The 16,343-nt window shown below is 36.9% G+C and overlaps 1 protein-coding gene across 2 annotated transcripts in view; it reads right to left on the bottom strand.

Annotated features, from left to right (window-relative positions):
- Positions 1 to 16,343, bottom strand: part of MED23 (mediator complex subunit 23) — a 37,623-nt gene that overhangs the window by 3,078 nt on the left and 18,202 nt on the right. For both annotated transcript variants that reach the window (XM_009095220.4, XM_009095221.4), the window contains 15 exons: positions 16,137 to 16,280; positions 14,697 to 14,842; positions 13,883 to 14,128; positions 13,561 to 13,703; positions 12,861 to 13,035; positions 11,032 to 11,195; positions 9,805 to 9,929; positions 9,112 to 9,317; positions 8,020 to 8,200; positions 6,291 to 6,461; positions 4,805 to 5,021; positions 3,753 to 3,989; positions 2,496 to 2,661; positions 1,493 to 1,565; positions 148 to 362 (listed from right to left, as the gene is read on the bottom strand). In XM_009095220.4, coding sequence (XP_009093468.1) covers positions 148 to 362; positions 1,493 to 1,565; positions 2,496 to 2,661; positions 3,753 to 3,989; positions 4,805 to 5,021; positions 6,291 to 6,461; positions 8,020 to 8,200; positions 9,112 to 9,317; positions 9,805 to 9,929; positions 11,032 to 11,195; positions 12,861 to 13,035; positions 13,561 to 13,703; positions 13,883 to 14,128; positions 14,697 to 14,842; positions 16,137 to 16,280 — 2,609 coding nt within the window. The remainder of the gene's footprint in view (positions 1 to 147; positions 363 to 1,492; positions 1,566 to 2,495; positions 2,662 to 3,752; positions 3,990 to 4,804; positions 5,022 to 6,290; positions 6,462 to 8,019; positions 8,201 to 9,111; positions 9,318 to 9,804; positions 9,930 to 11,031; positions 11,196 to 12,860; positions 13,036 to 13,560; positions 13,704 to 13,882; positions 14,129 to 14,696; positions 14,843 to 16,136; positions 16,281 to 16,343) is intronic.

Genomic DNA, 16,343 nt, shown 5'->3' with positions numbered 1-16,343 from the left:
AAAAACCTTGTGATCCATCTGGCAAGTCTTAGAGCTCCCCTGTACATACTTATTTGCTGGTATAAGTGCTATAGGTGGAGTTTTGTTATCCACATTATGTGTGGAATTTAAAAGACAAATCACATTATCAAATATCATTGCACCTACTTAGGAATGAGAGAAAGCTGTCCAATGCTGGAATGATGCCAGACTGCATGTGCCAAAGCCAAAGTGTAGCTACAACTCATCTCGGAGTAAGACTGGTGACACGCTGTGAAGTCAAACAGCTGAAATGGGTAACCAACCCACTCTGTCTCTGATGTCAAGCTGGGACTGTTGATGACATTCACAATGCAATCATGGAGAACAATCCAGTATGGCTCCTGGGGAAAAAAACAAAACAACTGAACAAACCTAAAAATTCAGAATTGTTTATAAAAAGAACATCACCTAAGACAATGCTTGCTCAGCTCTTTCTGCTATTATGGCATTTCTAAAAAGTGTATATACAAATATATATGTATATATGAAACTGTTTTAAATGACATATGGTATACAAATGGTAGCTCATAACCATGGCTGATGAAGATGAAAATTAAAGACACACTATACAGAAAACACCCATGTTAGTGGCTATGGCATGCTCAAGGGTGTGGCATTATCAAGACATATCTCATGAATTATTTATTTAATCACCTGATATAAAGGTCTCTAAAAGATGCAAAGACAAGGTAAAAAGCCTTAGTGAAAGAGGTCTGAGATTATCTAGTTTTCTGAGTGAAGGCACAAACAGACCAAAAAATCAAGATGGAAACAGGAAATAAAAAAAAGATACAAAAGACAAAGAAAATAGATGAAGATACAAGGAAATGAAACAGGAAGAGTAAGTAGCATTATAAAAATAATAAGGATTAAATTCATGTTGGCTTCCTTCCAAGAAGAGAAACCATTTTATTGGGGAAGAGAGGTCACAAGCTGTGACACACAGAAGTAACACATATGGCAAGATCAAAATTACTCAGGCAGTCTTTGTCAAGTACCAAGAGTAATGATATTCAGAAATTTAAAGCTTCTACTGATACACAAACTACAGTACTGCAGACATTTCCTTTTACAATCTTAGCCACATCTCATTTACATGGTTTAAGAACTACAGGATGTGAAAGCACAAGCAATAATCAAAAAATAACTTTGTATTAGAACCTTTATAGATCATCCTATTACATAGCTCCAGTTCTCAATACTACAGATTGGCATTTAACTATGTATTTGAACAGGAGTGATTTACATCTTTTCATCCCAGCCTCAAAACATGATAGAAAAACAAAACACCTGGTCAATTTTTCTAAGCTGGAGGAGTAGACTTTTCTCTAACATGCACACAGCCTTGTAAATAGCTTGCAGTGGAATCTACAGATGTTGGCTGTAAGCTTTTACAATGTACTCTAGAAAGATGATAAATGTTTCATGGAAGAGTAATTTTTTTATTTTAAAATACAACATATTGACTCACTGGTAAGGCTGTGATAATCAGTCCAATCGCATTCATCCAAGCCGTGATGTTCTCTCTTGGCACCAGGGGCTGACTAGAGACAAAGAAAAAGAAAACTAAAGCTCTAAAGTACACAACTGCAATTTGTGCTTCTTGTGAATCTACAGACCAGGTGTACTTACACCAAGAATGTTTGTTTACAGAGCAAAAAGATGGTGTAAATACTTTGGGGATGTTGTGTGCAAAACTTTATGCATGTGTGGCTTGCATTAGCAGCAGGTTTCCTTCAAAGGCTTCAAACTTCTTTCCTTCAGCTTTAGTGCCTAAGGGTTGTTTGTCCCTTTATTGACTCCTTACCTTCATATGCCCCAAACAGAGCTAACAATAATATATTACTAAGCCAAATGAGGCTATACCCAAGCAATTCCAGTTTGTCATTGCTCAGTGACATCAACTGAACGGCTTCAAGAATACCGGGTCCTGTCTCTCACTGAAGCTTTTTCAGTGGTTGCTCAAGAAGCAGCTATGCAAATTTAATGCATTGTGACAAAAGGTCAGCCTCGGCACATCACTCTTTCAAAGTACCTCTGATCTACATCACCATCAGGAAGATTCAAAGTCCTGCCAATGATTCCTCTCTCTTTGCACTCAAAGATGCTGAGATATCAACTGTTTTCCTTTCAGCACAGCTAAAAGAATAACAGACTTTCTCCTGGCTTTCCTGTTAAACCAAATGGATAAGAGCTTTGCCTGCATGATGTCTTCCCTCTAATTTTTATGGGCATCATGCCATGTCAACTACTCCTAAAGAACACAATCCACTCCACCACAAGAATCTAACACATTATTTTTCTGCTTGATCCCTGTCACCTTGTTTGTAATCCAAAAATACTTTATATATAAAATGTTACCTATATACACTTACTTATCTTTTTTAGTAAGAAATGTACTATTAGAGACTACCTTAGCAATCTCTAATTATGTATGATATATTGCAGAAAGCCATTTCAGAAAGCCAACATACCTCTTCAGCACAACATTCAGCAGAGCACTGCCCACCTCCTTCCCTGGAACAGCCAGAGCCATGAGCTCTACACAGGTAACATGCAGAGCATGGGCAGCTGGGTTAGGAAACTCATTGAATCTCCAGTCACAGTTTGGAAATGGACCAGGTGATTTACCTGCCATAGGTGGCAATGGTTAAGGAAAAAAAAGCTGCCCCAACACAGACAAGCATAAGCAGCATAGTCATTAAAAATAGATGCATATACCACATAGTAAACTGAACTGAAAATTATTGAAAACAAGTTGAACAATCACATTTCATTAAAAAGAAAGACATACAGAAGTATTAATATAAGATGCTGATAATCATTGAAGGACTGCATGAATACATAGCTATAAATACATTACACACACAAAGCCATGCAGAGGATAAACTTGCCTGATTAAGAGGTGGAAAAAACAACAACCCTCTCATTCACTGTCTGCTTCCAAGAGGATAAAATATAAATAATAGGAATTTTCTATGCTCATATTCAGAAACCATTAATTTGCCTCTCTGTTAGATCTTATAGCAGACTTCTAGGGTGACAGTTTATGCAAAAGGAGCATCTGCTTAGTCTCTGAAAATATTCCACTTTCCCAAACAAGACTTATTTATTTGAAATACATACAGAAAGGTTCTCCGGAGTTAACATTTGCATAAAAGCAGGGGTTTTATAATTTTAGTTTTCTTTGGAGATACCAAATAGACTTGTTTCAAGTTACAAAATTAAGAAAGGAAGTTCAGCAGAAGGAATGAAAGAATTTGTAACACACTGAAGATTGGTCAACTCTTGTAAAGCTGCTCCAGAAAGAAGCCAAAGTCCCAGAAGATTACTATTCTCTAATTTACCAGCTATTTCCACATCTTAAATATGGCACTGCTCTCAATACTTTATTCTCAGTAATACTAATAAATGTAATAGAAAACAGCAATAGTAATCTCATTTTCGAAAAATTCTTTAAAACTCACACTTTGCAAAAAAGCTTTTTTTTTTGACAATCAAAATTCAATTTAGAAAGCATAAACATCAGTAACTGCATTTCTAAGTGATGCTTAAACAGCGAAATATTTATCCAGCTGTACCGTATTCACTTTCACCATATCTTTTTAAGATGCCTGCTAGGGCAGCACATCCCTGTATGGAATATGAAAGAAATGGAAATTCTTATTGTGATGAAATGAAGTTGTAAGACATTGTCACAGCTTACTTAAAGCAAACTTTTAGAAGGATATTGTCTACTAGTCTTCCAATAAGCTTGCAATAGTAAGCATCATCAGGAACCCATGGATTCTCTTCTCGGGGATTCATGGCACATTTGAGGTAAGTATCACTCAGACACCAGCCTGGTGGACGATTATCTTTGAGAGAGCCAATTATGGCATGAACAAGTTTTCTCTTGAGGTTTGTGCGGTCTCTCAAATGCCCCTCATAATAGTGAAGAGTGTTGTACAGGTAGGTCACTGGTCGGTCTGCCAAGGAGAAAGGGAAAACAATAAAAGCCAGAAATAACTGCATCACTATCTGTGGCAAGCAAAACTAAAATCAAGAGCTCTGCAAGACTAAGCTGCATTTATTTAAAAACAGCACATATCAAACTGATTCATGTTCTTTGTTACAACATACTCTACAAAACTGATTTTCCTTTGTCTTGTACATACTTCAGTGCTTGTGCAGAACAAAAAATGTTGAACAAAGAGGGTCAGTATTACTAACAGTTCACAACTAAATGGTAATATTAATATATTTGTAAGAAAACTGACTAAATCATCTCTTCATATACAAGGTATTAGGTAAGAAGAATTCAGGTATGAAGTCACAGTAAAGAAAGACTGCTGTCAATTGTCTGAGCATAAAATAGCAATGACACCTATTAAAGAATTAATATAAAAATGCATTTCTAAAAGTATTCAAGTATCAGGTCAACTTATTAGAATCTTAAGTAAGGATAGAGAGAGGAACTGCTTTTCAATTGTTCCAGTGTTGGTAAGAGAAAGTTTGTTAGGATACAGGTCAAAGTATTTACTACTAAAAGGGAATGGAAAGGAAAGGTGTAAAGGAAGCATGAATTAGCAAGAGATACCTGAATAAAAACAAGTTCACTGTTAGTAAGCTGAAATTCACTAAATAGGAAATGCACTTCTCTGTGTAAAAGTACACAGGGTTTAGAGAACAGGAAAGGAATAAGACACTGCTGTGCTAAAACAGAACGTTATGAATGAAAGAGGTAAAGAGGACATAATGATCACAATAGGAATATATCCGACTGTATTCATGGATAACTTACCGTGGAATTTGTATAAACCTCCCAGATGATCCAATAATGTTTCTAGTGATTTGGACACTGGAAGCAATTCCAGAAATCTATGAATTACAATGTCAAACACTGGCAGAAAGCGCAGGCATACATTTCCAAAATAAATTGGCAAGTACTGGGGCTGGATCTGAACTGGGGGATTCACTTGCTCTGCCAAGCCTTCAAAATACAGCTTTTCAGGGTATTTCTATAAGGAAAGAAACACACCAAAATGAAAATCTCTTTCTTCATAAGTGATGGATTAAACATTCAGCATCTACATTGCTTTAAAAAGACACTTCAGAACCCTCTTTATCACCTTTGAATTCAGTGAAGCTTACTGTAAGCTTACTGAAGAAAATTGAACTCTGAATTAAATAGATTATTAAAACAGTAGATAACTTCTTAAAAAAAAAAAAAACCAAAAAAAAAAAACCAAAAAAAAAAAAAACCAGAACAAAGGGTCACCACCACTCAAAATAGTCATAAGAGAATATTAAGAATCCCAAAGCAAAGCTGAAAGCAGCCAGCGCTGGGGTGTCCTTTGTCATGAACTTGAAGAGAAAACCTAGGGGAAATAAGCACTACTGGAACTTTCTGTATAATATGCTGAATTAGAAGACTAGAAATAGGATGAATGTAATAATTCCCTTGGAAAGAACTGTAGTGTACTCAGATAACAGATGGGTTCTGCAGAGGGCTGAACTTATGTTTTATCTGAGACTGAAATTTCTATATGCCTGAAATTTCTATATGCCAGGTTGGGTGTAGTAACTGTACAGCCACGTCGGAGCACTTCCCAGGCTCATTTGCTTCCCTGCTACCCTTACATTTTTAGTCAGGCACTGTCAAAACATTGTACAGCCAAGTCAGAGGGCTAATATAGACCAAACAGCTCCTGGATCAAACTAGATGGCATGTATTGAGCTACATGACAGCTGGTTTGTATCTGTTCTATCTCACTGTTTATTTTTTTGACAGAACAGCTCATTGGCACATCTTTTTCTAGTCAGCAGGAACCAGTATGTTTACAGGAGCATTAAAATCTCAGCAACTCTCTTCCCGAACACATCAGGCTATCAGGTTCTACTCACACAGAAGATGGAAGAAGTTTTAATAATTAGAAGAACATGTAGGTTTCACTACTGGTATAGTCATAAAACATTAGAAAAAATACCTTCATTCTGTGCACAAAAACTCTGTTTTAAGTGAATTTCAATATAAAGATTTTAAAATTATTTAATTTAGATGAGCAAGAATGAACATCCACCCAATTCCTAAGCTACCCCTATTTTTTAATATTACTGCATTATATTTCCAAAGTCATTACATATGTGATTTATTATTTTCACACTATCCCAAACAAATTATGGCTTATTAGGCAAGTCCAAAAATTGATAACCCTCTCCTGTAAATCATGGCTGATATCAATTCCACAGAAATTATTACAATAAAAGAATATTATTAGCTGTGATACCTTGTGGTAACTCATATGCTTTGTATGCCAGTCATTCTGCAGCCAGTGTTCCGGAGAATTCTCCTTCACAAAATCACTCACTCTGTTTCTGAAATCATTAGGCTTCAGTAAGAGTAATTGGATTATGAAGTAACAAACTTGAGCTTCATTTCCTTCATGACTACGCATAGCCTTGAGTGAAACAGATTAGATAACATGAAATTACAGTTGACACTGCTGTCTGCTCTACAGCCCCAAAACATGACAGCCAAATTTGCTACATCTGCACACAAATTGACACTGAATATATAGTCTTTCAACTCTGTTTTTCAAGCGAAGCCGTAAAAAAAGAGGCAGGTTCAATCCCTATCACATTTTCTGTTCCACGGGCAGGAAGTCTTACAAACTTCCCAGTGATAGCACTTTCTGAAAGAAGTCTAGCTCATTCGTATCTGCCAGTTGTCTTATTGAAAATAACCAATTAAGTGACAATGAAGTTAAGATTACTTTTAACATCTGGCCACTCTGACATGATTGGACTTCAGTCTGAAAACCAAATTAGAATTTAAACAACCAGCTTTACATTAAGATGAGATTTAAAATTAAAGGACAATTACTTAATGCAAATGTAGTTCTCTCTAGGTCCTTGCTTTTCATGTTACCCTATAATATAAAGCAGTACTCACCTGGAGGTGAGTACTGCTTTATATTATAGGGTAACATGAAAAGCAAGAGAATGCCATTTCTGTCTTACTATGATGAAAGATGCTGATTTCTAAGGAAAGAAAGCATACTCAAATGGGTACAAGATTTTCCATATGTTTGTGAATGAATTAATTTCCTATCTACCTTTTAAGGCTGCAGGAACTGCACAACCATACAATCATTTAGGGTAGGAAAGACCTTTAAGATCATTGAATCCAACCATTAATTAAGCAGTGCCACTAAACCATACCCTGAAGTGCCGCACCTACACATCTTTTAAGTATTTTCAAGGATGGTGACTCAACCACATCCCTGGGCAGCATATCCCAACACTTGACAACTCTTTCAGTGAAGGTATTTTTCACAATATCCAATCCAGCAGAGCTTCCTCTTGTCCTATTGTCTGCCACTACTTATGGGAGAAGAGGCCAACCCCCGTGTGGTTACACCCTCCTTTCAGGCAGCTGTAGTGAGCAATAAGGTCTCCCCTGAGCCTCCTTTTCTTCAGGTTATACATCCCCAGCTCCCTCAGCTGCTCCTCACAGGACTTGTGCTCCACACTTTTCACCAGCTCTGCTGCCCTTCCTCTGGACATGCTCAATGTCTTACTTGTGGTCAGGGCCCAGAACTGCCCAGCCTGTAGCACTGCATGGGGCTGTGACTCAAGTGCAGGACCCAGCACCTGGCCTTGCTGACCTTCAGATGACTGGCCTCAGCCCATTGATGCAACCTGTCCACATCCCTCTGCAGAGCCTAAATAACGGCATGGCTCTGAGGTCAGAGAGTCAAACCACCAACGACAACATTTAATAATATCAGTTCAATGACTGCCATTGAATAACCAAGAAATGCTTCCCTGAAGACTCAGAGAACTGTAAGAGCTGGAATTTTATGCGGCTTAAAGAAGTAATCTACTATTTTCTTGATTATTAACTTAGCAAATAGTCACTATTTAAGACCAATTCATTTTTAAGATTGCTCTTAAAAAATGAGTCAGAAAGCAGACTGCATGAACTGTCATCCTATCTTCTGAAGTGATACTTACCAAACAGAGTATCAACCTATCCAGTGTTACAATATTGTATTTCCACACCATGTCATTGAGAATCTCAATACATTTATTGAGCTGCTGTCCTCCTGCAGATGTAGAGAATTCATACACCAAAAAATCTGCAAATGTCCTGACATGTGCCACCAGCGCTCTGGCCCCAATTCTTTCTAACACTCTAGTAGGGAAGAAGAAAAAAAAAAGGCAATAAGAAAAATGTTACAGTTCCTTACACATTCCTAACTGGTCTATTTGATATGAATAAGCAGTTTTTAACACTATTGTCTTAAACAAAAAAAAAGACAAAATTCCCTCCCTTTTATTAAATTACTTAAGTAAATGCCAAAGCAAAGCAAAAACCACCACCTTTAGAGCAGGAGAACTCTTAAGTCAAAATACTACTTAGGAGAAATGCTTCAAGTTCACCAATTTAATCTGTAGTATTCTGCTCAGAACCCATGCTTTACTTATATAATTGTACTTATACACCTCTGAGGACAATCTTTTACAACTCAACTTTATTTTCCCATGCTATGCACTTTAATATAGCCATAGCATTATAAACTATTTCCTCACTGCAGCTAGAGTAACACATGCTATCAGAAACACTGTTTCAGCAGACCTAGGAAGGACTGAAAATAAATAAATCTCTTTTTCACAGCTGGAACTGATGCTATTTCTATCAGAAACAAAACTGAAAAATCAGATGATTACTACTTCTGTAATTAATTTTCATCTTAATATGACCATTTTTTTAAACAAAATATTTGTCCTTCATTCATGTATAAACATTAAGTAAATGAATGCTTTTTGTTTTCTATTTACTCTTTCAGATTGCTTGAAACACTGCTATTACAAGTAAACTGCTTAATTCAAACACTTCACATCCTTGTTTGTTACCAGGAAAAAACTAATCCTAAACACTGCACAATTATTATGGCACGCGAGCTACTACCTAGCTCGACTCTCTTTTTCCATGCTATGCGTGATCCAAATTAATTAAAAGAACAAGCTGTTAATCATGAATTATGTCCTCAGAGCTGAGAACACAGCTGTAATAACTTTGAAATAGCACATTTTTAAGCTCACCTGTAACCAATTTGATTAATGTGATCAGTGTCTAACAACATCTTCCACAGGAGACAAAGGAAAAGCGGGGATGAACCTTGAGCAGAGAAGTGTGTGATTATCTCATTCTCACTGGTCATCGACTTCCACTTCCGGTATTCTTCTTCCACATTTTTCTTCAGATTAAAACGGCTTTCCTGAGGCACATTGTTCTGCTTGAAGAACACCTGAAAAAAGTAGGCTTTGCTGTGACTGAGAGCCTACAGTAAAACATTTGAACAGGGAAATTTTGCCTGATCTAGCACTGTATGGGTTCCTACTTGCTTGTATACAGCCTGCTAGGGAGGGTTGTTATTTCACCGTGTTACCTCAGTGACTGTTTTGTCACTAACAAAGCTACATGACAAACTGCCACAAGAAAAAATGGCTTTTCCAACTTTTTATTTTATTTTTTAATTTTTAAACCATCTGATCTACCTTGCACCAGAAGTATCAGCTGACCCAATCTCAGCTTAGAATACTCTAGGGGAACGTAGCTAACACATTTCTAAAGAAAAAGCAATGTTATAATCATGCTGCATTCTTTAGGGACTTGAGATTAATGCAGTCTAGACAGGGGAAGAATCACATCAACCCACAAAAGGCAAAGGATCTTGATAAGAGAATAAATGCACTGTATTTACAATTGTAAAGTCTTCAGGTTTAAACTATTACCTGCAGTGGAGCTGGAAAACAGCTTAGTGTATGTGATGCCCAGTTATGTGGAGTGAAACTCATGATAGTTTGCAGTATATCCTTGCACCAAGTTCCCTGAATTGAATCAGAGCCTGTGAAAAAGTCTAGAAAAGGAATTGATGGTATTAGAATTACCCCTTTTGTCATCATTTGCTTCAAGGCTTTTCTAGTCCAACACAGTTTCCTTTTTTTGTCCAACTTCTCCCAGCCCCTTTCTTTAACTTTATTTGCTCTATAGAAGATGTTGGATATTACCGTTCTTATGCTATTAACAATAAGAAAATTATTTATAAGCTTTGAGCTAGGAATAAAGCAATTATGATTTTAACATTTTGTATTTAATTTCGTGTAATTTCACTAAAACAAGCTTCTGCTGATTAACTGATTAGACTTTTAGAAAAAAATCCTGAGGAAGATAATGATGGTAAAATTGCCAGATGCCATTTTATACTGCTTCAAAAAGGCTGCTCAGAAGTACCTGCCCCAATTAAGCTGTAGAAATGAAAGCCTCATTCCCCCAAACCTTGGGCTGATTTCATCGAAGGTTGAGAAATGGTTAAAAAAATAAAAAAGAAACCAACACATAGAAGTTCTTTCCCTTTCAAATCACCTCCACCTCCAGTCTTTGTGAATCAGTTGTTCTAACTCTCCAGTGTGTCTGCAGACTAGAACCGTAAAAAAGGAGATAGAAAACATCTCCCTCAAATCTTACAAAAAACCTGATCCATGTCACTGCACACTGTTAAAAACTTCAAAAGACACAATGAAAGCTTCTTTTTTTCTCTTCCCAAGAATAGAAACTCAACATTCAGACTACTTTTTCTTAAATGCAAGCTATAGAGGGGGTGGCTCCTGAATGATCAGCACAGTTGCTGTGAGTATTTCATGCTATTTAAATAGCATGTATCATTAATCAATCCAAGTGTTTAGATTTAAAATAATGAAACTCAAAATAAGACACTAAAAATCTCTAAAACCTAGTCACAGTGTACCCCTGAATAAACTTTTAAAGAATCTCTTATTGTGTCTTCAACAACAGCTTTTTGCTTAAAAACAAGTAGTTGGAAATTAAAATTACACTTTTTTTTCAAAACCAGAAGTGCATGGGATATGTTTTATGACTAGGTCATTACCACAACACTCTTTTGAAAAGCACTTTAGAGAAATAGTTTGACTACAGCTTTTACTGGAATGTATTGCTATTACCTGTCACATGTGTTGCCCTTGCCAGAGTTAAGATCAAAGCCCTGTTGAGTTCTTCTGATTCTGCTGAAAGAACTGATTTTGGATCATTGAGGAACCGTGTAAACTGTGGTTGGACTTCCGAGCTGCCCAAGGCCGTGATTAGCCTTAGAGCAGTACTCTCAACACTGAAAGAAGGAAACAGTCCATTAAGCAAGTAATACTTATGCTGATGCTTCCAGGATTCCAAAAATACCTATTTTTTTCCCTCCATTTGTTTTAAAAATTATGTTCTAAACCTTTTGAAAAAGTTCACTTTTTCTACCGTTTAATAAATTTATCAACTATTTCAGTATCTTATTTTCAAATAAAGCACTCAAAAGTAGATTTAGCAAAAAATCCAAGTTCAGAGACCCTGATAAAGAGCCTTGAGTATCTCCAGTTTAGTGCCCCCTTAAAGAAGAAAACATAAAAAAATATATACAAAACCAAAATAAAAAGGCATGAATAATACATAGGAAGCTTCAAAGCTAACAACCATCTTCAAGTAGACAGCACTAAATTGTCCTTATTAAAGAAATTAGGAAGCTGAGGAAGTATAACTTTTGATTAAAAGCACTTTAATTTCCAGTGCTTTAGTTGGAAGCACTTTTCACACCAGGTAGTTTGAAGTCATTGGAAGGATTTTTATAACATTTGAAATGCCAAAGCCATAGTTTAGTTTATTCTAGTTGCAATGCAGTGCTCATTAAAACTGACTAACATCTGTATTTTACAGACGAAGTGACAAAACAAGATTGAGGTCAATAAAGACATCAAGGCCTTGAATTTAAATTTGTCTTAATGTTTTCTTTATGCTTGGTAAAGGATAAGCAACTAGGCAATTTCAATTTGGACTATGAAATTGAGAAGCCTGATCCAGTGGAAGGTGTACCTCCCCACAGCAAAAGAGCTGGAACTAGATGAACTTTAAGGTCCCTTCCAACCCAAACCATTCTATGAATCTATGAATTTACTGTATAATTAGACTTTCTCTATATGAACTGGTAATAATGAAGTTACTCTGTCTCATATACTCCCACAAGAGTTATTACACTCTAAGAGTCAATGGATACTATTTTCCTCAACTTTTTGACAAGCCCCAGATTCTACATAGAAACTGAATCTCATGCTCTTCAACCTTGTTAACAATAAGGTAAACTCAAAGATTCTGACTGGAATTACCTGCATAACCTCTCTAGACCTTCTCTAACCAGCTTTGCCACCTTTCCTGTATTCAAATTAGCCACTGTTTTAAGCTATCATGACACACACCATAGGAGGGACTCCACTCAGCTTCATGTACAGTCATGTGACATAGCTTTGCAGAAACTCTTTTTCAGATGCAGAGTGAACCAGATTAATCCTATGACCTGACTAAAAATCAAACTTACATAAAAATTAACTGGAACCAATTTAACCCTTGTAATGGAATTAATCTTCCTCTACAGAAGGAAGCAAGCACAGTCTCACTAGCAGACAAGCCAAGCACTGATTGCAAGTAGCAGGCATTGCCCTTTATCTACCATGCAAGAAGCACTTCTTGGATATGACAGTTCTGTCCAAGAACTGTCCTGTGTGCTGACTCATGACACTGCTGCCATGTGTGTGCAAGACACTGCCTCATGCATCTCTGCAGAGCACTACTACAAACATCCAACTCTACTGCTGAAACACACCCTGTTGAGACACCCCAGAACAAGTCAGTCACAGAAGTAAGACTGGGAAGTGCCATTTAAACAGCTCTCATGAAGCTTTCAACAAGAAGAAGAAAGAATCTGAGTTTATGGATAAATATGGCAAACGTCACTCACCAGAGATGAAGCTGGTTCTGATTAGTTTGTGGCACAGCAGCCAAGGAATGAAGATGGCTGAGGAGCTGGACTCTGTAATGAGGCTGGATGTGATGCATCCGATAGCTAAACATTTCCAGCAGAGTATGCAAAATTCCCCATGCATGAGATTTGAACACTGTTGGGAGGAGTTGACCTTATGGAAAAAAAAAATTGCAAGGTAAGCTTTACACCTGACCACACCTTGAAATACAACTACAGAGTACACTGGTTTTATAAGTCACAGACATTTGGTTTGAAAAGTGTATTACCTCCAAAGAGCATATGTGCAAGTGCTGTCTAAAGATGCTCTAAATGTATACAGCTTAATAATCTTTTGAACGAATGCATACAGCAGGCATGCAAATTATTTTAACAAAAGCATTTAGTATCCTGTGTGTCTCAAAGGAACTTTGCTTTATGCTTTTCCACTAAGCATGTTTTTATACAACACAGCACAACTGGAAAGGTCCCAGCCATCAAGTGATGGCATAAAGGGAGAGCAGCATAACTAGTCTGGAATTTACTGCAGCACTAGGACAACTTCCACAGTTTCTTTTATATTAAACTAATTTATACATGCTGCATCATTATATTTTCAGTTTTACTATGATCTCCGGTTGCCATTAAATGAAAATACTACTTAACAGAAAGAAAGGGGGAAAAAGATTTTCTTTCTTACTGATGAAGCCTTTGATGCCCAAGGATTCTATTTCCATATAAACCAACAGGCGACTATAGGTTTCCACAAGAGCAGGAGCCAAGGCCACACTAGATTTTGCATGAGCCAGTTTAATTACCCTTGTAGCTATGCTGTGAATCAGACTGAGGAAAGAGAGAAAGTGTTTCTGAATCAAAAACACAGACCTGAAATTTAACATATTTTTAAAGTAAATTAATAGATCTATATATGACATGTCCAGCCACAGGAAGCCTTTCTGATGATAATTAGCTACATACAGATTTATGTGTTAAAAAGAAAAAGCTAGCTGCATATACTGTACCTCATTTTGGCATGAACTGTGAGTGAGTCCAAGAGGTTCATTGGCAATGGGGTGATAGACCCTGATGCCATGCAATTAGTCCCTGGAAGAGGTGTCCTCATGTTGCCGTTTCCATAAATAGTCTCTACTAGCACACCCATTGGCAAAGTGAAACACTCTGAATTGGTTGAGTAAGCATTGCACAGCAAGGCAATTTTGTAGTCATTCATCTGTAAGCTCTTATTCCTTAAGCTCTGTTGCAAAAACCTGTGTGCCATAAAGATTAAACATTAAGCAGAAAGAATACATGCATTCCAAGAATACAGCTACAACAAGCTCAGTTATAAAACCCATTATAAAATATTAGAAAAAAATCAAAATAGTTATTAATTGCACTACGTCAAAACACCTGCTTCTTATGCCACAGTTTCACTGTGTAACAATTTTTCTACATTGGAGAAAAAACTCAGGAAAAAAACACCGTTAAAAATCAACTTTCCAGATAAAAACTTAACCAATGTACTGCTTATCCACACTTTCCAAACTACAGAGTAACAAAAAAAAATTGTCCATTTAATTTCAGATTCTCTGTCACTAATAAAGACTGATTATTCTGAGATAAAATATATAATTTCTGCTAGCTGGACAACAACATTTCACTTTTTATGAAATATTTTGAGTTTGAGCTCTGTCTTTTTTAATGACTTTGAAGTCACTCTACTGATAACCTTTATACAGCATCCCATCCCACAATACATTCTGAATACAGACTTGGAACTGCCAATTTCATTATGCCTAAATATAAATCAAAACATAACAAAACCCCCACACTCACTCATGGTGAAGCTTAAGAGAATGAGGAATGGGAATCTGCAACTTGGAGTTATCACTATGGGCCTTCCGGTTCAGATGAATCCAAATGCAGGTCATTGCAAAAGCATGAGTTGACTGGGGTTTGTTAATGTCAGGTACAGGAATGTACTAAAGAAAGAACACATGAATGTGATATAACACATGGATTAATGTGCAGAAAAACAACTTAGATAGCCAGATTATCTAAGACCTTGGCAAAAGGAAATTCATGCTTAAGAGTATACAGTTTCCAGACATACATAGTTACAAAGCATATGCTTTTTCTCTCAGCCTCACACACATTATTCAGAAACTAGTTATCTGCTTCAATAGTAGGTATTCAGCGGTTCAATAGTATTTTCTGAAAAATCTGAATTGTTCAGCATCACAGTTAATCCTTAAACATTATTACACTTCTCATGAAAAGGTACAGATACAAGCCAAAATTAAAAAGTTTTGGATCCAGACTTGGCCACAGTACTGCTATTGGAAAAGGAACTCTGGCTCTCCCCTTTTGCCAACATCCACATTTCTTTCCTTTTGATAGTTACTGCTGCACAAACACACTGACAGTGCAAGTGAGACAACACCAATACATCACCAACAGGATAGCAAGGCAGATTCTTTAAGAGCAACATTGTTCAGAGATAACATTTTAAGTGCTTGTGAAACTGAATCTTAAAAATGCTTCCTAGGATTCAGTTTCACAAGCACTTAAAAAGCACTAGTCAAACAAAGACTTTGAATTCGTGTAACTCGGAGCCATCACTACAGCTGAAGTAAGCAGTCCTATTCCTCTTCCTGCATCTGATGCTGACAAAAGCAATTGAAATCTTCTGACACAAATTGTCCTGAAGAATTTCTGTGGGTCAAAACTAATGTAGCAGTGGGGAAAATTTTTACATATGAGTTTGATACATCACACACCTGTAGCTTTGTATCCATTCACCCAAAGTAAAAAGCACTATTATTAGAGTAAGCAATCAGGATTTCACACTGACAGTGTTGTCAGAATTAAAGTTTAAGAACTTTGTCTAAGTGCCCCTTCCTCAGGAACTTTAATTCTAGAGGATGTACAAAGCATGGATATGATTTAATTTGCTCTTGCAGAATGAATTTAAAGTACTATTCTGTTTCAGCCCAGATGTAACAACAGAATTACAGATTATTCCTTTAGAGTCTCCTCAGTGCTTTAATAAACTCTTCAAAACATTAGTCAAACCAAAGCCAAGGAAGAGAGGAGTTAACACAAGTCTTTCTTGCCCCCCAAAACAAACGTGGTTACATGGATTCTCTAATTATGAAACATCTCCTCCCAGCTATGCAGCATGCTGTCCTAACAGTGACTCAAGCATAGCAGTACTGACATATGAAGGTCCCAACCTGAATTAAAAAAAAAAAACTTTTAATATCAGAGACTTACTTCTTTCTCAGGATACAGGAGGTCAAACAGCTTCATAACTGGGAGGAAGTCAGCCAGTGCATTCTTCTGGATGCTGCCAGAGATGAACTGGAGTAGCACCCACATCAGGTGGTCTCTCCCCTTAATGAGACCACGGCCTGCCAACTGTCAAGAACACTCAGTAACAGACAAATACTGCATGCAGAAGAAAAATCACTGCAAAGATTC

Source organism: Serinus canaria, chromosome 3 (genome assembly GCF_022539315.1).
Source record: "Serinus canaria isolate serCan28SL12 chromosome 3, serCan2020, whole genome shotgun sequence".
Classification (NCBI taxonomy): Eukaryota; Metazoa; Chordata; class Aves; order Passeriformes; family Fringillidae; genus Serinus; species Serinus canaria.
Note: the sequence above shows the minus strand (reverse complement) of the source record. Positions and strands in the feature narration are given on the sequence as shown.